This window comes from Tachysurus vachellii, chromosome 9, assembly GCF_030014155.1.
Source record: "Tachysurus vachellii isolate PV-2020 chromosome 9, HZAU_Pvac_v1, whole genome shotgun sequence".
Classification (NCBI taxonomy): domain Eukaryota; kingdom Metazoa; phylum Chordata; class Actinopteri; order Siluriformes; family Bagridae; genus Tachysurus; species Tachysurus vachellii.
The window spans coordinates 19,163,695-19,179,163 of record NC_083468.1 but is presented as its reverse complement, the minus strand read 5'-3'; the positions used below and the strand labels follow the sequence as shown (position 1 = coordinate 19,179,163).

The window sequence follows — 15,469 nt, the reverse complement described above, 5'->3', positions numbered from 1 at the left end:
ACATTTTCAGCATGTGGCTTGCCCTTGTTGGAATCTACAGTATATGCTTGATGTGTGGGATCCTTTAGTATTTTTGTATCACTCTCATACCCAAAATTAAAATTTTAATTGTAGTTTCAGACATTGGCTTTTTTATTATTATTTGGACTAAAAATAGAGAGTGAAATAGGATTTGTTTCGTTGGCTGCAGAGTGAAGGACATTTGTGCCTCTCTCTTGCTGCTGTTAGATATTATCTTGGCAGATTGATGCTTCATAAAGTAGCTGCTTACTGCTAATGTTTAAATCCTCTCACTGTGTGGGTCAGAGATATAGGAAATCTAGATGCCGCTTTAACATCTGTTGCTAAAGCACTTTCATATATCAATGCCCCAGGCACATTAGCAGAGGTGAAAATCATTTGTAAACTAGTGCAAGTCTATAGAGAGATGCAGCTCTACCCTTGCCTGGAACAAAATTTGCTTTGTTACAGGCGCCATAGCTTTCTGCATCTAGCAGGTGATAAAAATGGTAATCTACAGGGACTGATGATAATTTAATTCAGCCTAAGTGCTGGAAACTCACCTCACTATTCTGTCGTTACACCCGCATAAAGCTTAAAAACACAGCTTCTCCAAGCTTTCTCCTACTTTCTCCTATGTGAAGCAATTCCATGTGTTCTTGCTTTGAAATGTCAACTATTCAATGCTGCCCATTGTGCTGGCATTTTCATTCGATTAAACTTAATGGGAACAATCTGGAAAGTCAACTCTACCAAAAGGGCAGCACAAGAGAATTTTAGCCCAAAAGGTTTGGCTGGGTACACACACACACACACACATCCACACACATACATATTCATATATACTGTGTATATATATATATATATATATATATATATATATATATATATATATATATATATATATATATATATATATATATATATATATATTTTTTTTTTTCAATCATGCCTTACAGTATGTTCAAGCCACATCTGAGAAATGAGGCAGAATATCAGTGAAGCAGTGGATAATGAATGTACCTATACCTTTTTCATGTAGAGGGTCTTCCTTTAAGAGATATACCAAAGTAAAACACCATTACGAAGCCTAGAGAGTCTAAACAACTAAAGAACAATATTTTTTAATTATCTGCACCACATAGTTGATGATTTTGAGCAATAACCCAACCAGGTTTTTTGTTGCTTTTGTTGCTTACACAAATCTGAGAGAGCTAATGCCTCAACATAATGGCTAAATTTGGTTCCAAATCATTACCCTTATCATCATTGTATTATAATAACAGCTATGCTGAAAGGGCCATTGATGTTAAAATGTTCCATTGGATGCATTTTGATTAAACTTGCACTGTACAGAATACTAATGAATTTTCAGCAAGAGCAGCATATACTGTAATATGATCAACGAAGTCTCTCAAAAGATTTACACTTAAACAAACTCTTTCCTTAGTAGATACCTGAGGTTATGCATGTATGTAATAGCTGCTGCTATAAACATAAAGCCTGGCCAGGAGTTTTATTCACAATCTTTGTGTATTGAACATCCTGTAAATACACTCAGTACTGTTTGCATTTACTTATACCACTGTATACTATAATGATATCTAATCCCACTATTTGGTGGCACTTTAAAAAACGCACTTTACGAATAAAATAGAATTCAACAGAATTGTCTTCATTTTCCAAAAAAGGTTTTCTAAATATTCAAGATATATTGCAAAGTTTTTCTCATTTGAGAACAACACTTCACAGTAATACATGACCAAGCTTTTAATGAACGTTGAGATGTATTGTGAACACAGTGCTTTGGCAGATGTGTACAATATATTTATTTTTACAGTAATTAGTTTACACCACATCACTGGTAATGGCTGCTTTAATGCAATGTGTTGTTAAGTCAGCTATATTGTCAGTGAGAGCCCCGTTGTCTCTTGCGTTCTCTCACTTTCTCACTGTAGGTAGTGAATTTGTTAATCAGAGCAAGAGAGGCTCACCGTAGGTGCCACTCCTTTTACCGTCTGCTTTCTTTCCGGCCCTGACCCTCCTGTTAGTGTATTCAAACACTCTCCCACTGTCTCCCAGAGCCTGCACTGAGATGCTAGACGGCCTGCATGTGGAGGAGGATTATTTTATTTTGGGAAATAGTGTATATCTGCACTCATAGAAACTGTCTGAAATGCAGTGAATTTGCAGTGGTGGTATAGATTATGGTGGTAGGTTAAAAACTAGCGCCTTAGGACATTACAAATGGGTCATGAAAGACGACTCTTTAGTGCCTTGTCTAAATATAGCTCATGAGTATCACAGTAATCTTTCTTCTTTTTGTCTTTTTCTGTCGGTCTGTCTCTTGTTCTTTCCTGTTGCCTTTAACAGCAGCAGCCCCTCAGCTCAGCACCATCTCACTCAGTGCAACCTTCTCCTTTGCCTAAACCAGTGCCCTCAGTTAATCATACTGCACGGCCCACACACCCCTCACACAACCCACACACTCCTCATGCAGCATCCCTGTCCAACTGCCCAGGCAGAGGCAAGATGGCTAAGTTTCTCAATCCAGAAGAGATGACCTCCAGAGACTACTACTTTGACTCCTATGCTCACTTTGGCATCCATGAGGTAGACTGAGCTTTATACAAGTCTAAAAATTCACCTAGGATGTATTTTAGATGCTTTCAAATGTCATTATAATCCCAGTTTAAGGTATAATGATTTGGACATTTAGACTGAAAAAAAAAACTCGTATTTTTTATATCTACTGTATAATATACAGTTATATTCTTTTCTAAATTTGAAACAAATGCCACAAAGCTCATTCTCAAATGTCATGAAAGAAACTGTTGTTTTATACCGGAATAAAACCATGCTGGGAAGATTTGCAATTTCTGTGACATTTAGAAGATAACTACATACCCATGTTTCTGTTATTTCCCCAGTGCCATTAGAAAAATATCAAAAAGACATACTGGTGACACTTTACTATAATGTCCACAGATAAGTAACAACTTAATACTTAACTAATGCGTTTAGAACAATGAATAAATGCATGCACAACTCCTTGAGAAATAATGAAGTGTGTATATTAATTGATTATTAACATGAATAAAATATTAAAACCTAACTTATTTGTGGACCTTTCTGTAAAGTGTTACCTATAGAGTTCATGCTCTATTGTAATTACTAGATGCTTATTATTTGATCAGTTAAGACTTACATGTGATTGCTTATTGTTTTTATTGTCTTTATCGTAGGAAATGCTGAAGGATGAGGTCAGGACACTGACCTACAGGAACTCCATGTACCACAACAAACATGTCTTCAAGGACAAAATTGTGCTCGATGTAGGGAGTGGTACTGGCATCCTGTCCATGTTTGCTGCCAAGGCCGGTGCCAAGCATGTGTATGGGGTAAGAAGGCTGAATCTGCAGGGTGCTACTGTGCTAAAGCGTGATTACCAAAATAGCATCATGGATGGCTGCTCTTCTCTGGAGAATGAGATTAGTACTTCTACTACTGTACCAGCCCTCTCACACTTCATTGGAAGATTCAAATGTACAGTACCTGACAGTTCCAGCTCTTATTATGTCATTGTCAGCAGAGATGACTTTCCTCTGGGTCTATGCCATGTGCAAGCTGTGACTGAGTTCATCTAATTTGTACCTCGGTGCTCTGAAGTAGCTACTCTGGGGTAATCAGAATCTCCCTGAAGGTCCGTATAAGTGCTAAATGCCAAAGAGTTAAGGGCCATCATGTGTAGGTGTTCACTGATAGGAATGTCTGTACCTGAAGGATGAACCTGTGGGCTCACTCAGATTTGAGATATTAATGTCCAAGAAATTGAAGAAATGAGATTTGTACACTGCAGTAATCTGCATGTGTCATTTCCAATCTGCATCAAACTTTCTGAGAACAGGGACTATTGCAAGAGATTTTTTACCTCTTACCTTGAAAACAGCTGCATCAGCATTTTGTGAAATGCAGAAACTGACATTGTAATTAGGGTGTATATGTACAGTATATATCTAGGTTGTAGATGTGGCAATGCAGAGAGAATAGGGGGAAAGAGTGAGAAAGAGTTAGGCGATGGAGGAAAACTTTCAACAAGCTTTCACATCCACAATCACACGGACATCAAAGGGAGTGGCACACTGTCATGATTAAGTCCCAGAGTGACTATGCTTTCTTCTGATAATGTGTCAAACACCTCTCCTCTTTAGTGAAGAGTAGTGTGCCGGGTGAGACAGAAGCCTTTTGCAGATCAGCTATCAGCTATAGTTCAGCTTGCTTTTTTCTGCATTATGTATTTTTTCTCTCTAAGAGCAAGTCATCACACTCTCTGTGCATGGGAAATGCAAAGTGGATAGGGACGGCTACTGAAGACACGAAGGGTACATAGAGAAAGCTAAATTTCTCCCTTCTCGCTATCCAACTTTCTTTCCCATGAGAACAGTATGCTGATAATAGCCAAGATGCAGTGTTCTCATTAATGCCCTTTCCCCCCACAATGTACCTCAGTCCTTTGAGTGTGAAGTCCGTCACTGTTAAATCCTGAGGAGAGTTCTCATGGCCTGCTCTAATGAGCACAGGGGAACTTGGGTGGAATAATTGAAAAGAGGTTAAGGAGAGTACACACAACCTTGTGTTCTTGGGTGTTTAAACCAGCTCTTTTATATCTACACTATATCACACTGGCGTTTTCTCCCTGTGAATGAGAGAAAAAACAAGGAGCATAAACAAAGGAATAACCAAGGAAGATGGTGCAGCACAAAGGCATGGTGGTGCAGCATGCAGCAATGTTGCCTTCAGTTATAGAGCCCCTGATTTGGAATGGAGCTCGAGTTATTGTCTTTGTGGAGTGAGTTTGTTCTTCCTGTTTGTGTGTGGGTTTCCTCTGGGTTTGCTGATATCATATCACCTCACAAAAACATGCTATTAGATTGACTGGCTACTCTAAATTTCTCCTCAATATGTGCATGATGCCCTAAGATAGATGGATTCCCTTCTCATGCCCAGTGTTCCCAGGAGAATAACCCTGGCCTGGTTACTATTCTCTGGTTCTTTCGATAACAGTTATTATATTGTGTCAGCTGTTGATTTCTCCCACCAGAACAAGCTCCTGCATCCCAAGCAACAAATGGCCTCAAATGGCAAACTATACAGAGTCTACCCTTAAACCAGCTTCATGCATCTTGATCCTACTTTATGTTTCTCCAGACTTCAACACAGTTAATGTAATATGCATTTCTTAAGCCTCACCAATGCTGGAATTATTGGTTTAGAATGTTGGTTTAGAAACTTTTTTGATCCTGCGTAGGTCGTAGGTGCTCCATACAGGTTTTCCACTGGTATTCCTCAAGCCTCAGTACACGGTCCTCTTCTTCTTTCCGATCTCTACTTACTTGCTTATTTACTGTATGTGACATCTTCAATCATAACAGTTCTGGCAGATGTTTTATTATAGGTGAAATATTAGAAGCTAAATCTTAGCAATACTGTACCATATGTTCTACACAAGTGTGTAATGTTAAACGAGTTATTGTTATTTGTAGCTCTCGCAAACATGACTCCATTTTGCAGGTGTCAGACATTTCTCCTCATGGTGTTTGTTTATCCATGACATATCTCGACTTAACTATTAAAACTTGCACCTGGCTAGTCCTCCTTCATTTGGCTACGAATCTAGCTATGGATAACAATCTTTCCCCTGATGGTAATGGGTCCATTCAGGAACTTACTTCAAGCTAACTTTAAGCCACAACTATGGCTTGATCCAACTCAACACCCTTTAAGGCACTAGGAAGGCAAGTATTAATACTCTTTTCTGTAGTCCCGATATACAATCTTATATTATAAGTATATCTGCTGGTCCCGATATACAATCTTTAATAAGTAATCACCAAGCAGTGATGATGCAATTCAGAAATTCATTCCTTATATATACACTCTCAGAACAAAGTTCACATGCTGGAATTGTACCATCAAAAATATGTCTTTTGAACCTATGGTACAATCTTTCACTTTGTAGGTATATGTGGTGTACCTTTTAAAAGCATGTCATGGTCTACTGTTCAGGCTTATGTATAATTTTGTACCTAAAATTATTTTAATGGTTACACCGATACTCATTAATGGAACAAAACCTGGCCCATTAATGATATCGCCCATAAAAAAGGAAAAGTACAGATTAGTTTGATTTATGTCTAAGAGTGTATCAACACCAATACGTAAACTTCTTGTTATATTTAGACCCAGGCTGATCTAGAGTAGCAGTAGTTGTTTTGTATTATAGTAGCAGTAGTACTTCTGTATGTTAATCTGGATAAGAGCACCTGATAAATGACATAAAGCAAAATGAAATGATGCTCTAAGGGTGATGATCTTGTCATTTCAGATCGAATGCTCAAGCATATCAGAGTACTCGGAGAAAATCATCAAAGCCAATCATCTGGACAGTGGTAAGGGCTCTTGCAAACAGAATGAGCCTTCTGCAAAATTATAACCATGTCAAAGATGACCATTCATCTTTGCAAATATTTGTGCTGTTATACAAGAGTTTAGCTTTTTACCAAATTCAAGCCTTGGAGCAGAGCTGCACTCTGGCAGGACAGTCGGTGAAGGGTATCGGATGTTTCAGGTTTCTTGCTGACTGCTGCTCTGAACAAAACAGATTCAATAACTCCCCAAGGAAGCTGATCGAAAGCTGAGCTGTAAAAATTGCCACTTTTGGAATAGAGTGACCCTGCTCACATGTCAAACACACACACACACACACACACACACACACACGTTTTACAATCCTTGTGAGGATCTTTCACAAACATAATTATTAATGCAGTTAGTTAATTGTATGCCAGTATATACTGTAAATGTAAACATAACCTTAGCTTCACTAACACCAATGAAACGTTTTGGCATAGATTAGATTAGATAGATAGATAGATAGATAGATAGATAGATAGATAGATAGATAGATAGATAGATAGATAGATAGATAGATACATGGATGGATGGATGGATGGATGGATGGATGGATGGATGGATGGATGGATGGATGGATGGATGGATGAACAGTTTTCCTAGTAGGGAGCAGACATTTGGTCTACACCAAGATAGAAAAACATGCCCACACACACTCAAGCTGTTCTGCAAAAATGAGATCATCTGTTTGTTGAGACACTGAATGGAGACTCATATTTGTCCAGGAATTTTGTGTGGGCTATGGGTATATCTCATGTTGTATATTTCAGTTATCACCATCTTTAAAGGAAAGGTAGAAGAGACAGAGCTGCCAGTGGACAAGGTGGACATCATTATTTCAGAGTGGATGGGCTACTGCCTTTTCTATGAGTCCATGCTCAATACTGTCATCTATGCCAGAGACAAGTGGCTGGTAAGTGTGTGTGTGTTTGTGTGTAAAAGAGAGAGAGAGAGAGAGAGAGAGAGAGAGAGAGCTTTCAGTATAAGTCTCTGTGCTGTCTTGACAGAAACCTGGTGGCCTGATGTTTCCGGACCGAGCTGCTCTCTATGTTGTGGCCATCGAGGACAGGCAGTACAAGGACTTCAAGATTCACTGTGAGTGCATACACACACCCACACACTGAGGTTCTGAGGAAGAAAAAGATAGAGACAGCACTGTACCCACTAAAGCAGAGAGTACAGGCTTGTGTGTGCAACACATTTGACACAACTTTATTCCACAGTCACACCGCTGCAGGGTGTGTGATGATAAGTAATCCAGTAAAGTCAACACATATTATATTTGAGTGGCATTGCTCTGTAAAGCTGAAGCCCTGGGCAAGCTTGTTCTCCACAACCTACACTTATCCTCATACTCATCCTGTAATAGAATCAGAGTTAAAACCTATTTTATCAGCCTTGAGACAAGGAAAAAACAACAAAGAGCCTTGTGCTTGAGCTGTCTTGTCACTGGGGAATTACATGACAAGATATATTGCGATTTTTATTGTTGGGCTGAAATCATGTTTTTTTAATGTTTAAATAATTCTGAAGGAAATCATTTGAGTCAGCAGTCTGGCTTAAATGTGGAAATGATGACCTCAGTTTTTTTAAATGAAAACTTCCTGGAAAACACAAGTTATATCACAAAATATCATGTTTTCTACGTTCAGAAGTAAGTACAGTCAGTCTGCTTAAAGTTGTTGAATAGCTGGCTAGCTAAGTGTGCTTTTCTCACATTTGGATCAAATTGTTGGATAGCTATGTGACCCGAAACCAGCATAATCAATTCAGTTTACTTAATTCAGATACCATCTGTCCCACCAAACTTCAAATCATGACTAAACAAGATCAGACAAGATCTGCTATTCATGACAATTAACAAATGTCTCAAATCTATAAATGACCTTATTAAAAAAAACTTTATTACATTTTCCCAAGCAGCCACAGGTATTTGTGCACCTATTTTTTTTTTTTTTTACCAATAAACGCCAATCATTTTCAACCTTCTTCAAAATGTAGGCACTTCTCTACCTGTTTATAATTTCTGAGGCTGCTGCATTTTTCTGTGAAGCCACTGAACCAAGTTATTTCTTTATTCTACACAGAAAAATGTGGTCTTCAATACAAATTTTGACTGATGGGAGGTCAGAGTTTCTCACATAGAAGCTAGAACGAAAATAAGACCAGAGTGACACACAGGTTATTGTGCACATATAAGACATTTTTAGATATAAACTGGGCAGGTATGTCAAGACTCTGTGATGGTCTTAAAATTGAAACCGAAATGCCTCCAAGATTATATATAGCTCTGTCTCTTATATGCATTGTCTCCTGGGAAAGTTTTGGTTTGATGGTGATTGTGAGAAGACCTGAACTGTCTTGGAAACATAGTAATTTTATACAATTTTCTGTCTCTGATAATGACAGAACTATTAAACCAAGGCTGAAACTTGACAGGAAAGAAAACAAAGTGTTTTATCAATATGAAATTTGTATATCTGTGTGTGTGTGTGTGTGTGTGTGTGTGTACAGGGTGGGAAAATGTCTATGGCTTTGACATGACCTGCATCCGAAATGTAGCAATGAAAGAGCCACTGGTTGATATAGTGGACCCAAAGCAAGTGGTGACCAACGCGTGCCTCATCAAAGTAAGCAGTCTTTCCGCTTTTCCTCCACATGCACTTTTGTTTTACGTGTGTGTATGTGTGTACATGCGTGAGGTACACGTGTACACCCACCACTCCTAATCATTTCTTTAAATCATCACTTGCATTCTGTTTGTGATGTTTGTGTGTTTTAGGTTTGGAGTTAGAACAATGTTTAGTTTGTGATAATTGACCATGAAAAGATCTGCTTTATAGACTTTTGGCTGCTCTTTAGTTCACTAATGAGGTATGGCTGTTGTTTAATGACTCATAGAAATTAAATCTCATTTCACATTGATGTGCTGGATAATGTACTGGAAGATTATGATCAGGTTCATTTGGATGCATGCAGGGAGGCCTCACAAGGATGGTAATACATATGCTAGTGTATGTAAATAAATCTAATAAAATATAACTTTTCGTGCTTTTTTCTGTTGTTACACTTTAACAGACACAGAATCAACATAAAATCCAGATAAGCAAATAAAATGACTGAATAGTAAATAGTTACCTTTTAATGCTTAACCACAGATCATTAGTTTATGGCACTAAGACAATTCAGTGTGGTTTTGTGATGCTGTTATGATTTTCTTTTATAGTGGCACTGTAAATTACCACTTATTATTAACCCCATGGACCCTGAAGAGATAACACATTTGACACAGTGTGAAAGATAACATATTTCTCTGTCAACACTTTATACAATGGATTTTGGACAACCCAGGCCATCAGTTCACTACTCAGAGGGTAAATAAAATGCGAAATCTGTGAAGTGAAAAGTCACTTCTCTGAATTAATGTTGCTAGTTTCTGGCCTGATGAGCTGCACACGGGAAAACGATTTCCATCAGTGCATTTGATTGGGTATCAAACAACAATGAACAAGGAATTTATTCAAGGACTCACCAGATGCAGCTTAGCATTGCTGAGGCTTAAACACTCTCTGATCAGTAACATAGAGCCTTAATCAGTGAGCGATTATTGTGCCAGAGTGTTGTTTTATGTACTTTAAATTGAGTCCATTAATATTTACTGTGAAAATGGACACTGTATGCAAGACAGAGAGTCCTTACAACCGAGACTCCTCACATTAATAACAAAGAACTTTACCACTTTATCAGTAAGCATCATTTGTTAAGCAACATCCAAGCAATTTCCAAAAGTTAATAAATGTTCTAATTATTCTCATATTACATGGAACATCCACAAGATGAGTTTGTTAACCATTAAAAAAAAACAATAACACAGAACATGCATATTGATATTAACTCGATGTGCTGTTATATTAAAATTATATACACCTTCTGACCACTCAGGTGTGACCATTCAACCACACTGAGATATCACTGTGTTACTTAGACACACAAACAGTGGTAGATTTTTAGTAATCTAGGTTTTCAGTGTATAAAAGTAAATAAAGAAGACTGGAAACATCTTTTTTGATCAGGATTAAATCCTTCTTCTGTAAGAGATGTTTGTACTACCATGCAGTAATTCAAGTGATGAGTGATGATGTTTGTCTGATAAACATGCTGTGCTCCTTTGAGAGGAATGCAGTAGAGAGATGTGTGTTGTCTTTTTGCTTCTCTCTCATACTGTAATCTGAGTTTTGATGTTTGGTTTATCTCAATTGCCCATAATGCCTCCTAAGAGCCCAGCGAGAGCACATAAACGTGATTACCACATTACTATGTCTGCAGTCTTCTGCTAATAAAGCTTCATAATAAACTCCATTCTACTGATGTTTTGTCACTTTATAGTGGACAAAATATAAAGAGAATTAAAGCTTTTATTCTTTCTTTTATCTCTGATATTCTTGTAAGGTCATATAAAAATCAAGAAATAAATCACAACATGGTGTGTGGATATAAAAAATTATAGTGTTGTGTGATCGAAATGTTATATCATACTTTTTTGATCTGTTTCTACTTATATTCATTGTTGTGGAATTTGTCCATGTTACATTTTTTTAATGGTGTCACTTTTACTTTTAACAGTTATACCTTTTCTTTAGTTAAATAACAACACAACACACAACAACACGTGTTATTGATGCACTTAAACTGTGACGTCCATGTCCACATTTCCTTGAGTTAGTTGGTCCTATAGAAATGATAACATTAAAATGAGTGCATTAATATAAACCTGGGATTTGCCTTGCAGGATATCCTCATACACTGATTATGTATTAGAGGTATTACTTTTTTGTAAATGATTGTTCATCACCAGATAAAAGCTAAATAATTATTTTGTTTTAATTAGTTTTAATTACCAAAGCCTGCTTTGTCTACTCCAGGAGGTGGATATCTACACCGTGCAGCCAGAGGACCTGTCCTTCACCTCGGCCGTCTGCCTGCAGATCCAGAGGAACGACTATATCCATGCACTTGTCACCTACTTTAAAATCGAGTTCACAAAGTGTCACAAGAAGACCGGCTTCTCCACAGGTTGGGTTCCTGTAAACCTGCCTAAATACAATGCGCTTCATTTTTGTCCACATTCACACGGATTTAACCCTTTTTTTGTTAATGAAACCGAGCATCGAATTCAAGATAATTCTCACTAGAAAGAGTGTCAGTTGAGATGTAGATATAAGCGTATGTGTATGTTGAGAATAGATATTTTCATTTCTATTGTATTTTACACAGAACGTACAGTCAATATTCCATTGGATTGCCAGAATATTTAAAGAAATACTTTCACTTATGATTAAATCAGGAACTAAACCTACATGCATCATGCTTATCTTGAACTGCTCTTTAATTCATTTACAAGAGGACTGATTGAACATAAACTGAACGAGGTCAAATGATTTTTTTAATGAATAGAGACTGCCCTCTTGTGGTTATACTAATATAATCAAAAAATGTCCACATTTGAAGCATTTTTTGAGATCTCATTTCACCACAAGATTATTAAACCATTATACTAAATGATAAAACTATTAAATGTCTTGTCATCTGCATATGTAAAGACAATGTTGTTGAGTTACACTGTTACATAACCATTTTTAGCAGTTTACAGAAGTCAGGGATATAACCTGGTAATTAGGTAATTTCTCTTCCGAAATCTTTCATTTAAGTACACAATTACAGAATCTAGCTCATATGCTGGTATGAACAATTTGTCTGCTGAGTTGATATTACCTGGGTGGTGAACTATCCGCACAGCAGTCGGAAGTTTAGTTTAGTACTATATATTCTTAATGGCCAAATTCTTAGACACATTTACTGAACATTGCTGGCCCAACTTCTATGTATACAGTTATAAGCTAAATCTTCTTACATGTGCAGTGGATGTTACTTTTCATCAGTGTCACTGAACTCAACTTGTTTCTTTTTATAAAGAATATAATTTTATATTAGATTTTATATCCTAGTTTATATTGGACTATTTCTCAAGCAATCTGTAAAATATTAAGTCATATACAGTATAACCGTGTTGTACGAAGACTGACCGAGAACGTCCCAAACTAATACAGACTTAATAATGGCATTTTATAGTGTCATATAGCAACCGTGTGACTTTGTGTTAAAGGTCACGACAGGTGTTAAAACACCACCCATTGTGGTTAGGATGGCTGAAATAGGTTTAAAAATGATTTAATTAAATAAATAAGTAAAAACAACACCGCTTTACTGTATATGCTTGTCCCGTCACCACAAACATTAACATGTGAGCATCACTTCAATGTTGAGAATGAGATCCACTGCTTAAATGACAGCTCTTCAGCAGTGGAATACTCTTCTGTATTAGAGTATATTATGTACTTTTTGGACAGGATAAGATTTCAGGAGGTGTCTTTAAATAATATTATTCCCACTGAAGAAATCTTTATTTTCTTTGAAATTGATCTTTATTATAAACACTTGCTTTTAGCATCTGTGGCGGTGTGTAGATAGGCATCAGTGTGTCACATGACCATAAAATGTATGAAGGCTATACCTCTTCTAGAAGCTCAATAGCATGTCTAAATTGATCAGGAACATGGTGTCTCCTTTTAACATGTCCTTTTCATCAATATCATCAATATTTACTTATTCATACTATGTATTAGACTCAATAGATTAAAATAAAATCAATGAAATCCATGAAAAAAAAACAGCTTTTCTCAAATTATATTATAGAATCTGTACCAACATGTTGGTTTGGATTTTAAATGTCACATAAATTTGAAATTGAACTCATGCAATTGAAATGAAAACGGTTATGTAATTATAGAACTTGCAACAAAATCAATACTTTACCCTTAAAACAAATGCAGCGTAGGTAATATGAGCAGATTTACAGTATATTTATCAGACAGCTGATAATAATTTGTATATACAGTATGCTGCATTAGAATCATTTTGTTTTGACTTCAATTTCCATCAATCATTTTTCATATTCAGTTTAAAAAAATTGATGTGCTATAAAGGATGCACTAACACTCTCCATGCAGCTGGTATGAGATAAACTGAACCCTGGGAAGAGCTTATTATAGTTTTGAGAGCATATTATAGCTCTTTTGACCTTTACCACATTATCAATTAGAATTTTAGCATTCTGGTGCTATGGCCTGGGTCAAGTTGCTTAAAATTGTCCAGGGGCACAAAGAAGAGAACACACACACACACACACACACAAAGGCATTTTAATAAGGTTGCACATTCTAGAGATATTTAGCTTTGTTAAAATTGCAGCCACAAATTTTTGATGGTTTTTAGGGTTTGATGGTTTTTTGTCCGTTTTTGTTTGTTTAGTTGTTTTTGTTTTGTTCTGTAGCACCAGATTCTCCCTACACACATTGGAAGCAGACCGTTTTTTACCTCGAGGAGTATCTGACTGTAAAGAAGGGAGAAGAGATTGTAGGCACCATCACCATGAGGCCCAATGAAAGTAATGCAGTGAGTATGAATAACAGCTTTAAAAGTCTTATCATTCCAAGAAATAACCAATATCCCAATACTATCTTTCTTTATTCTCTTTTTCTGTCTTCCTACAGCGTGATCTGGACTTCACGTTTGAGCTGGATTTTAAAGGTCAGCTATGTGAAGTTGACATCTCTCATGACTATAAGATGCGCTAAGCATCCAGCAGAGGGCGATAAAGTGCCCATGTACCACCATGGTGTCCAAGGAAGTGGCACTTCCCTACCCACAGTGCCAGAGACCAGGCACAGAGGCTGAGTGCGTAATGCCCTAGGCCACGACTCTGCTCATCTTTGAGAGATGTGCTAATATTTCTGGAGCTGAGTGCCTCTCTGAGCAATAGCAGCCTTGCCATGGCCAATAACAGCGTGCACTAGTCCAACATTTCTAAGACTGTTCAACAAGGCAACTTTGAATGTACTGCTAATTAAGCTCAAGAATGTTACAATCCTCATGAATGTGAAGAGTCAGTTTACAGTTTCTTTTGGTAAAGAGTTCATTTTGGTTCTAGTGAGAGTCTAATGGCAAAGAGTTTATTTTTTAGCTGTATTTTAGGTTGTGGTGTAAAGTCAAGACAGTATGTTATACCATTTTACTATAAGCACTAATCTACTGCACTATAATAAAGTATTTTACAAGAATTAGATGTGCAATCCAGCAGCACACATTTAAGGGTTTATTTTTTATAGTATTGTTCAAGAAAATTGACTACAATAGCTGTTGAATGCATTTAGGTGAATTAGAAATAATTATAGCACATTGATTTTTTCTTTCTGTTGTGTTTCTGCAAAATGTAGTGAGTGTGAAAGCGTCTTGTTCCTCGGTGTCGGTATTTGTGTTATAATGCAAATATAGTTACATATCCAGCTACATCTACCAACAGATCAGGGAATGATAGGAACAGATAGAGGATGAGATGTGGGGTAATGCAGGACTTTCAGTACAGCAGGATGCATGTGTGGGTGTATGTGTGTATTCACCTGTGCTCTTACTGAACTCATCACCGAGGTACCTCCTGACCTTCTGTCCTGCTTCAATCCAAAGATATTCTGTTTCAAATTACATGCTAATTAACTGACATTGATTATATTCACGTTCACCAAAAATCTGGTATGGTAAATATAACGTCTTCAAACATTCTGATCTGATTAAAGAGGGGAAAAAAGTCTTAAATAATGTTTAAAAAGAGTTATAGATGTAAGAAAGCATATGTTAAGAAAAAAAAAAAAACTGGAGTTTAGGAATATTTGATATAGGAATTCCACCCTAGTGAAGTCAATCGTATGTAATGTACTGTATACAAAAAAATAGAAAAATAAATGAATATATAAATATTCATATCGTTTTTTTTAGCTATTTTTAAGTGTTTTTTTTTCCCAGAAAAATTATAGCTCATGCATGTTTAAAGAAACTAAACTGTTTAATTTGACTATGATCAATACTATTATTGTTCACCCTTTTT

General features: G+C 36.7%; 1 protein-coding gene across 1 annotated transcript in view; it reads left to right on the top strand.

The window, feature by feature from the left end:
* The window catches only part of LOC132851669 (protein arginine N-methyltransferase 8-B), an 18,487-nt gene extending 3,224 nt beyond the window's left edge, over positions 1 to 15,263 (top strand). The window contains exons 2-10 of the mRNA XM_060878645.1: positions 2,374 to 2,613; positions 3,246 to 3,401; positions 6,386 to 6,449; positions 7,242 to 7,384; positions 7,479 to 7,566; positions 8,986 to 9,101; positions 11,394 to 11,544; positions 13,862 to 13,983; positions 14,082 to 15,263. Coding sequence (XP_060734628.1) covers positions 2,374 to 2,613; positions 3,246 to 3,401; positions 6,386 to 6,449; positions 7,242 to 7,384; positions 7,479 to 7,566; positions 8,986 to 9,101; positions 11,394 to 11,544; positions 13,862 to 13,983; positions 14,082 to 14,165 — 1,164 coding nt within the window. The 3' untranslated portion in view covers positions 14,166 to 15,263. The remainder of the gene's footprint in view (positions 1 to 2,373; positions 2,614 to 3,245; positions 3,402 to 6,385; positions 6,450 to 7,241; positions 7,385 to 7,478; positions 7,567 to 8,985; positions 9,102 to 11,393; positions 11,545 to 13,861; positions 13,984 to 14,081) is intronic.
* Positions 15,264 to 15,469: the final 206 nt, after the last annotated feature.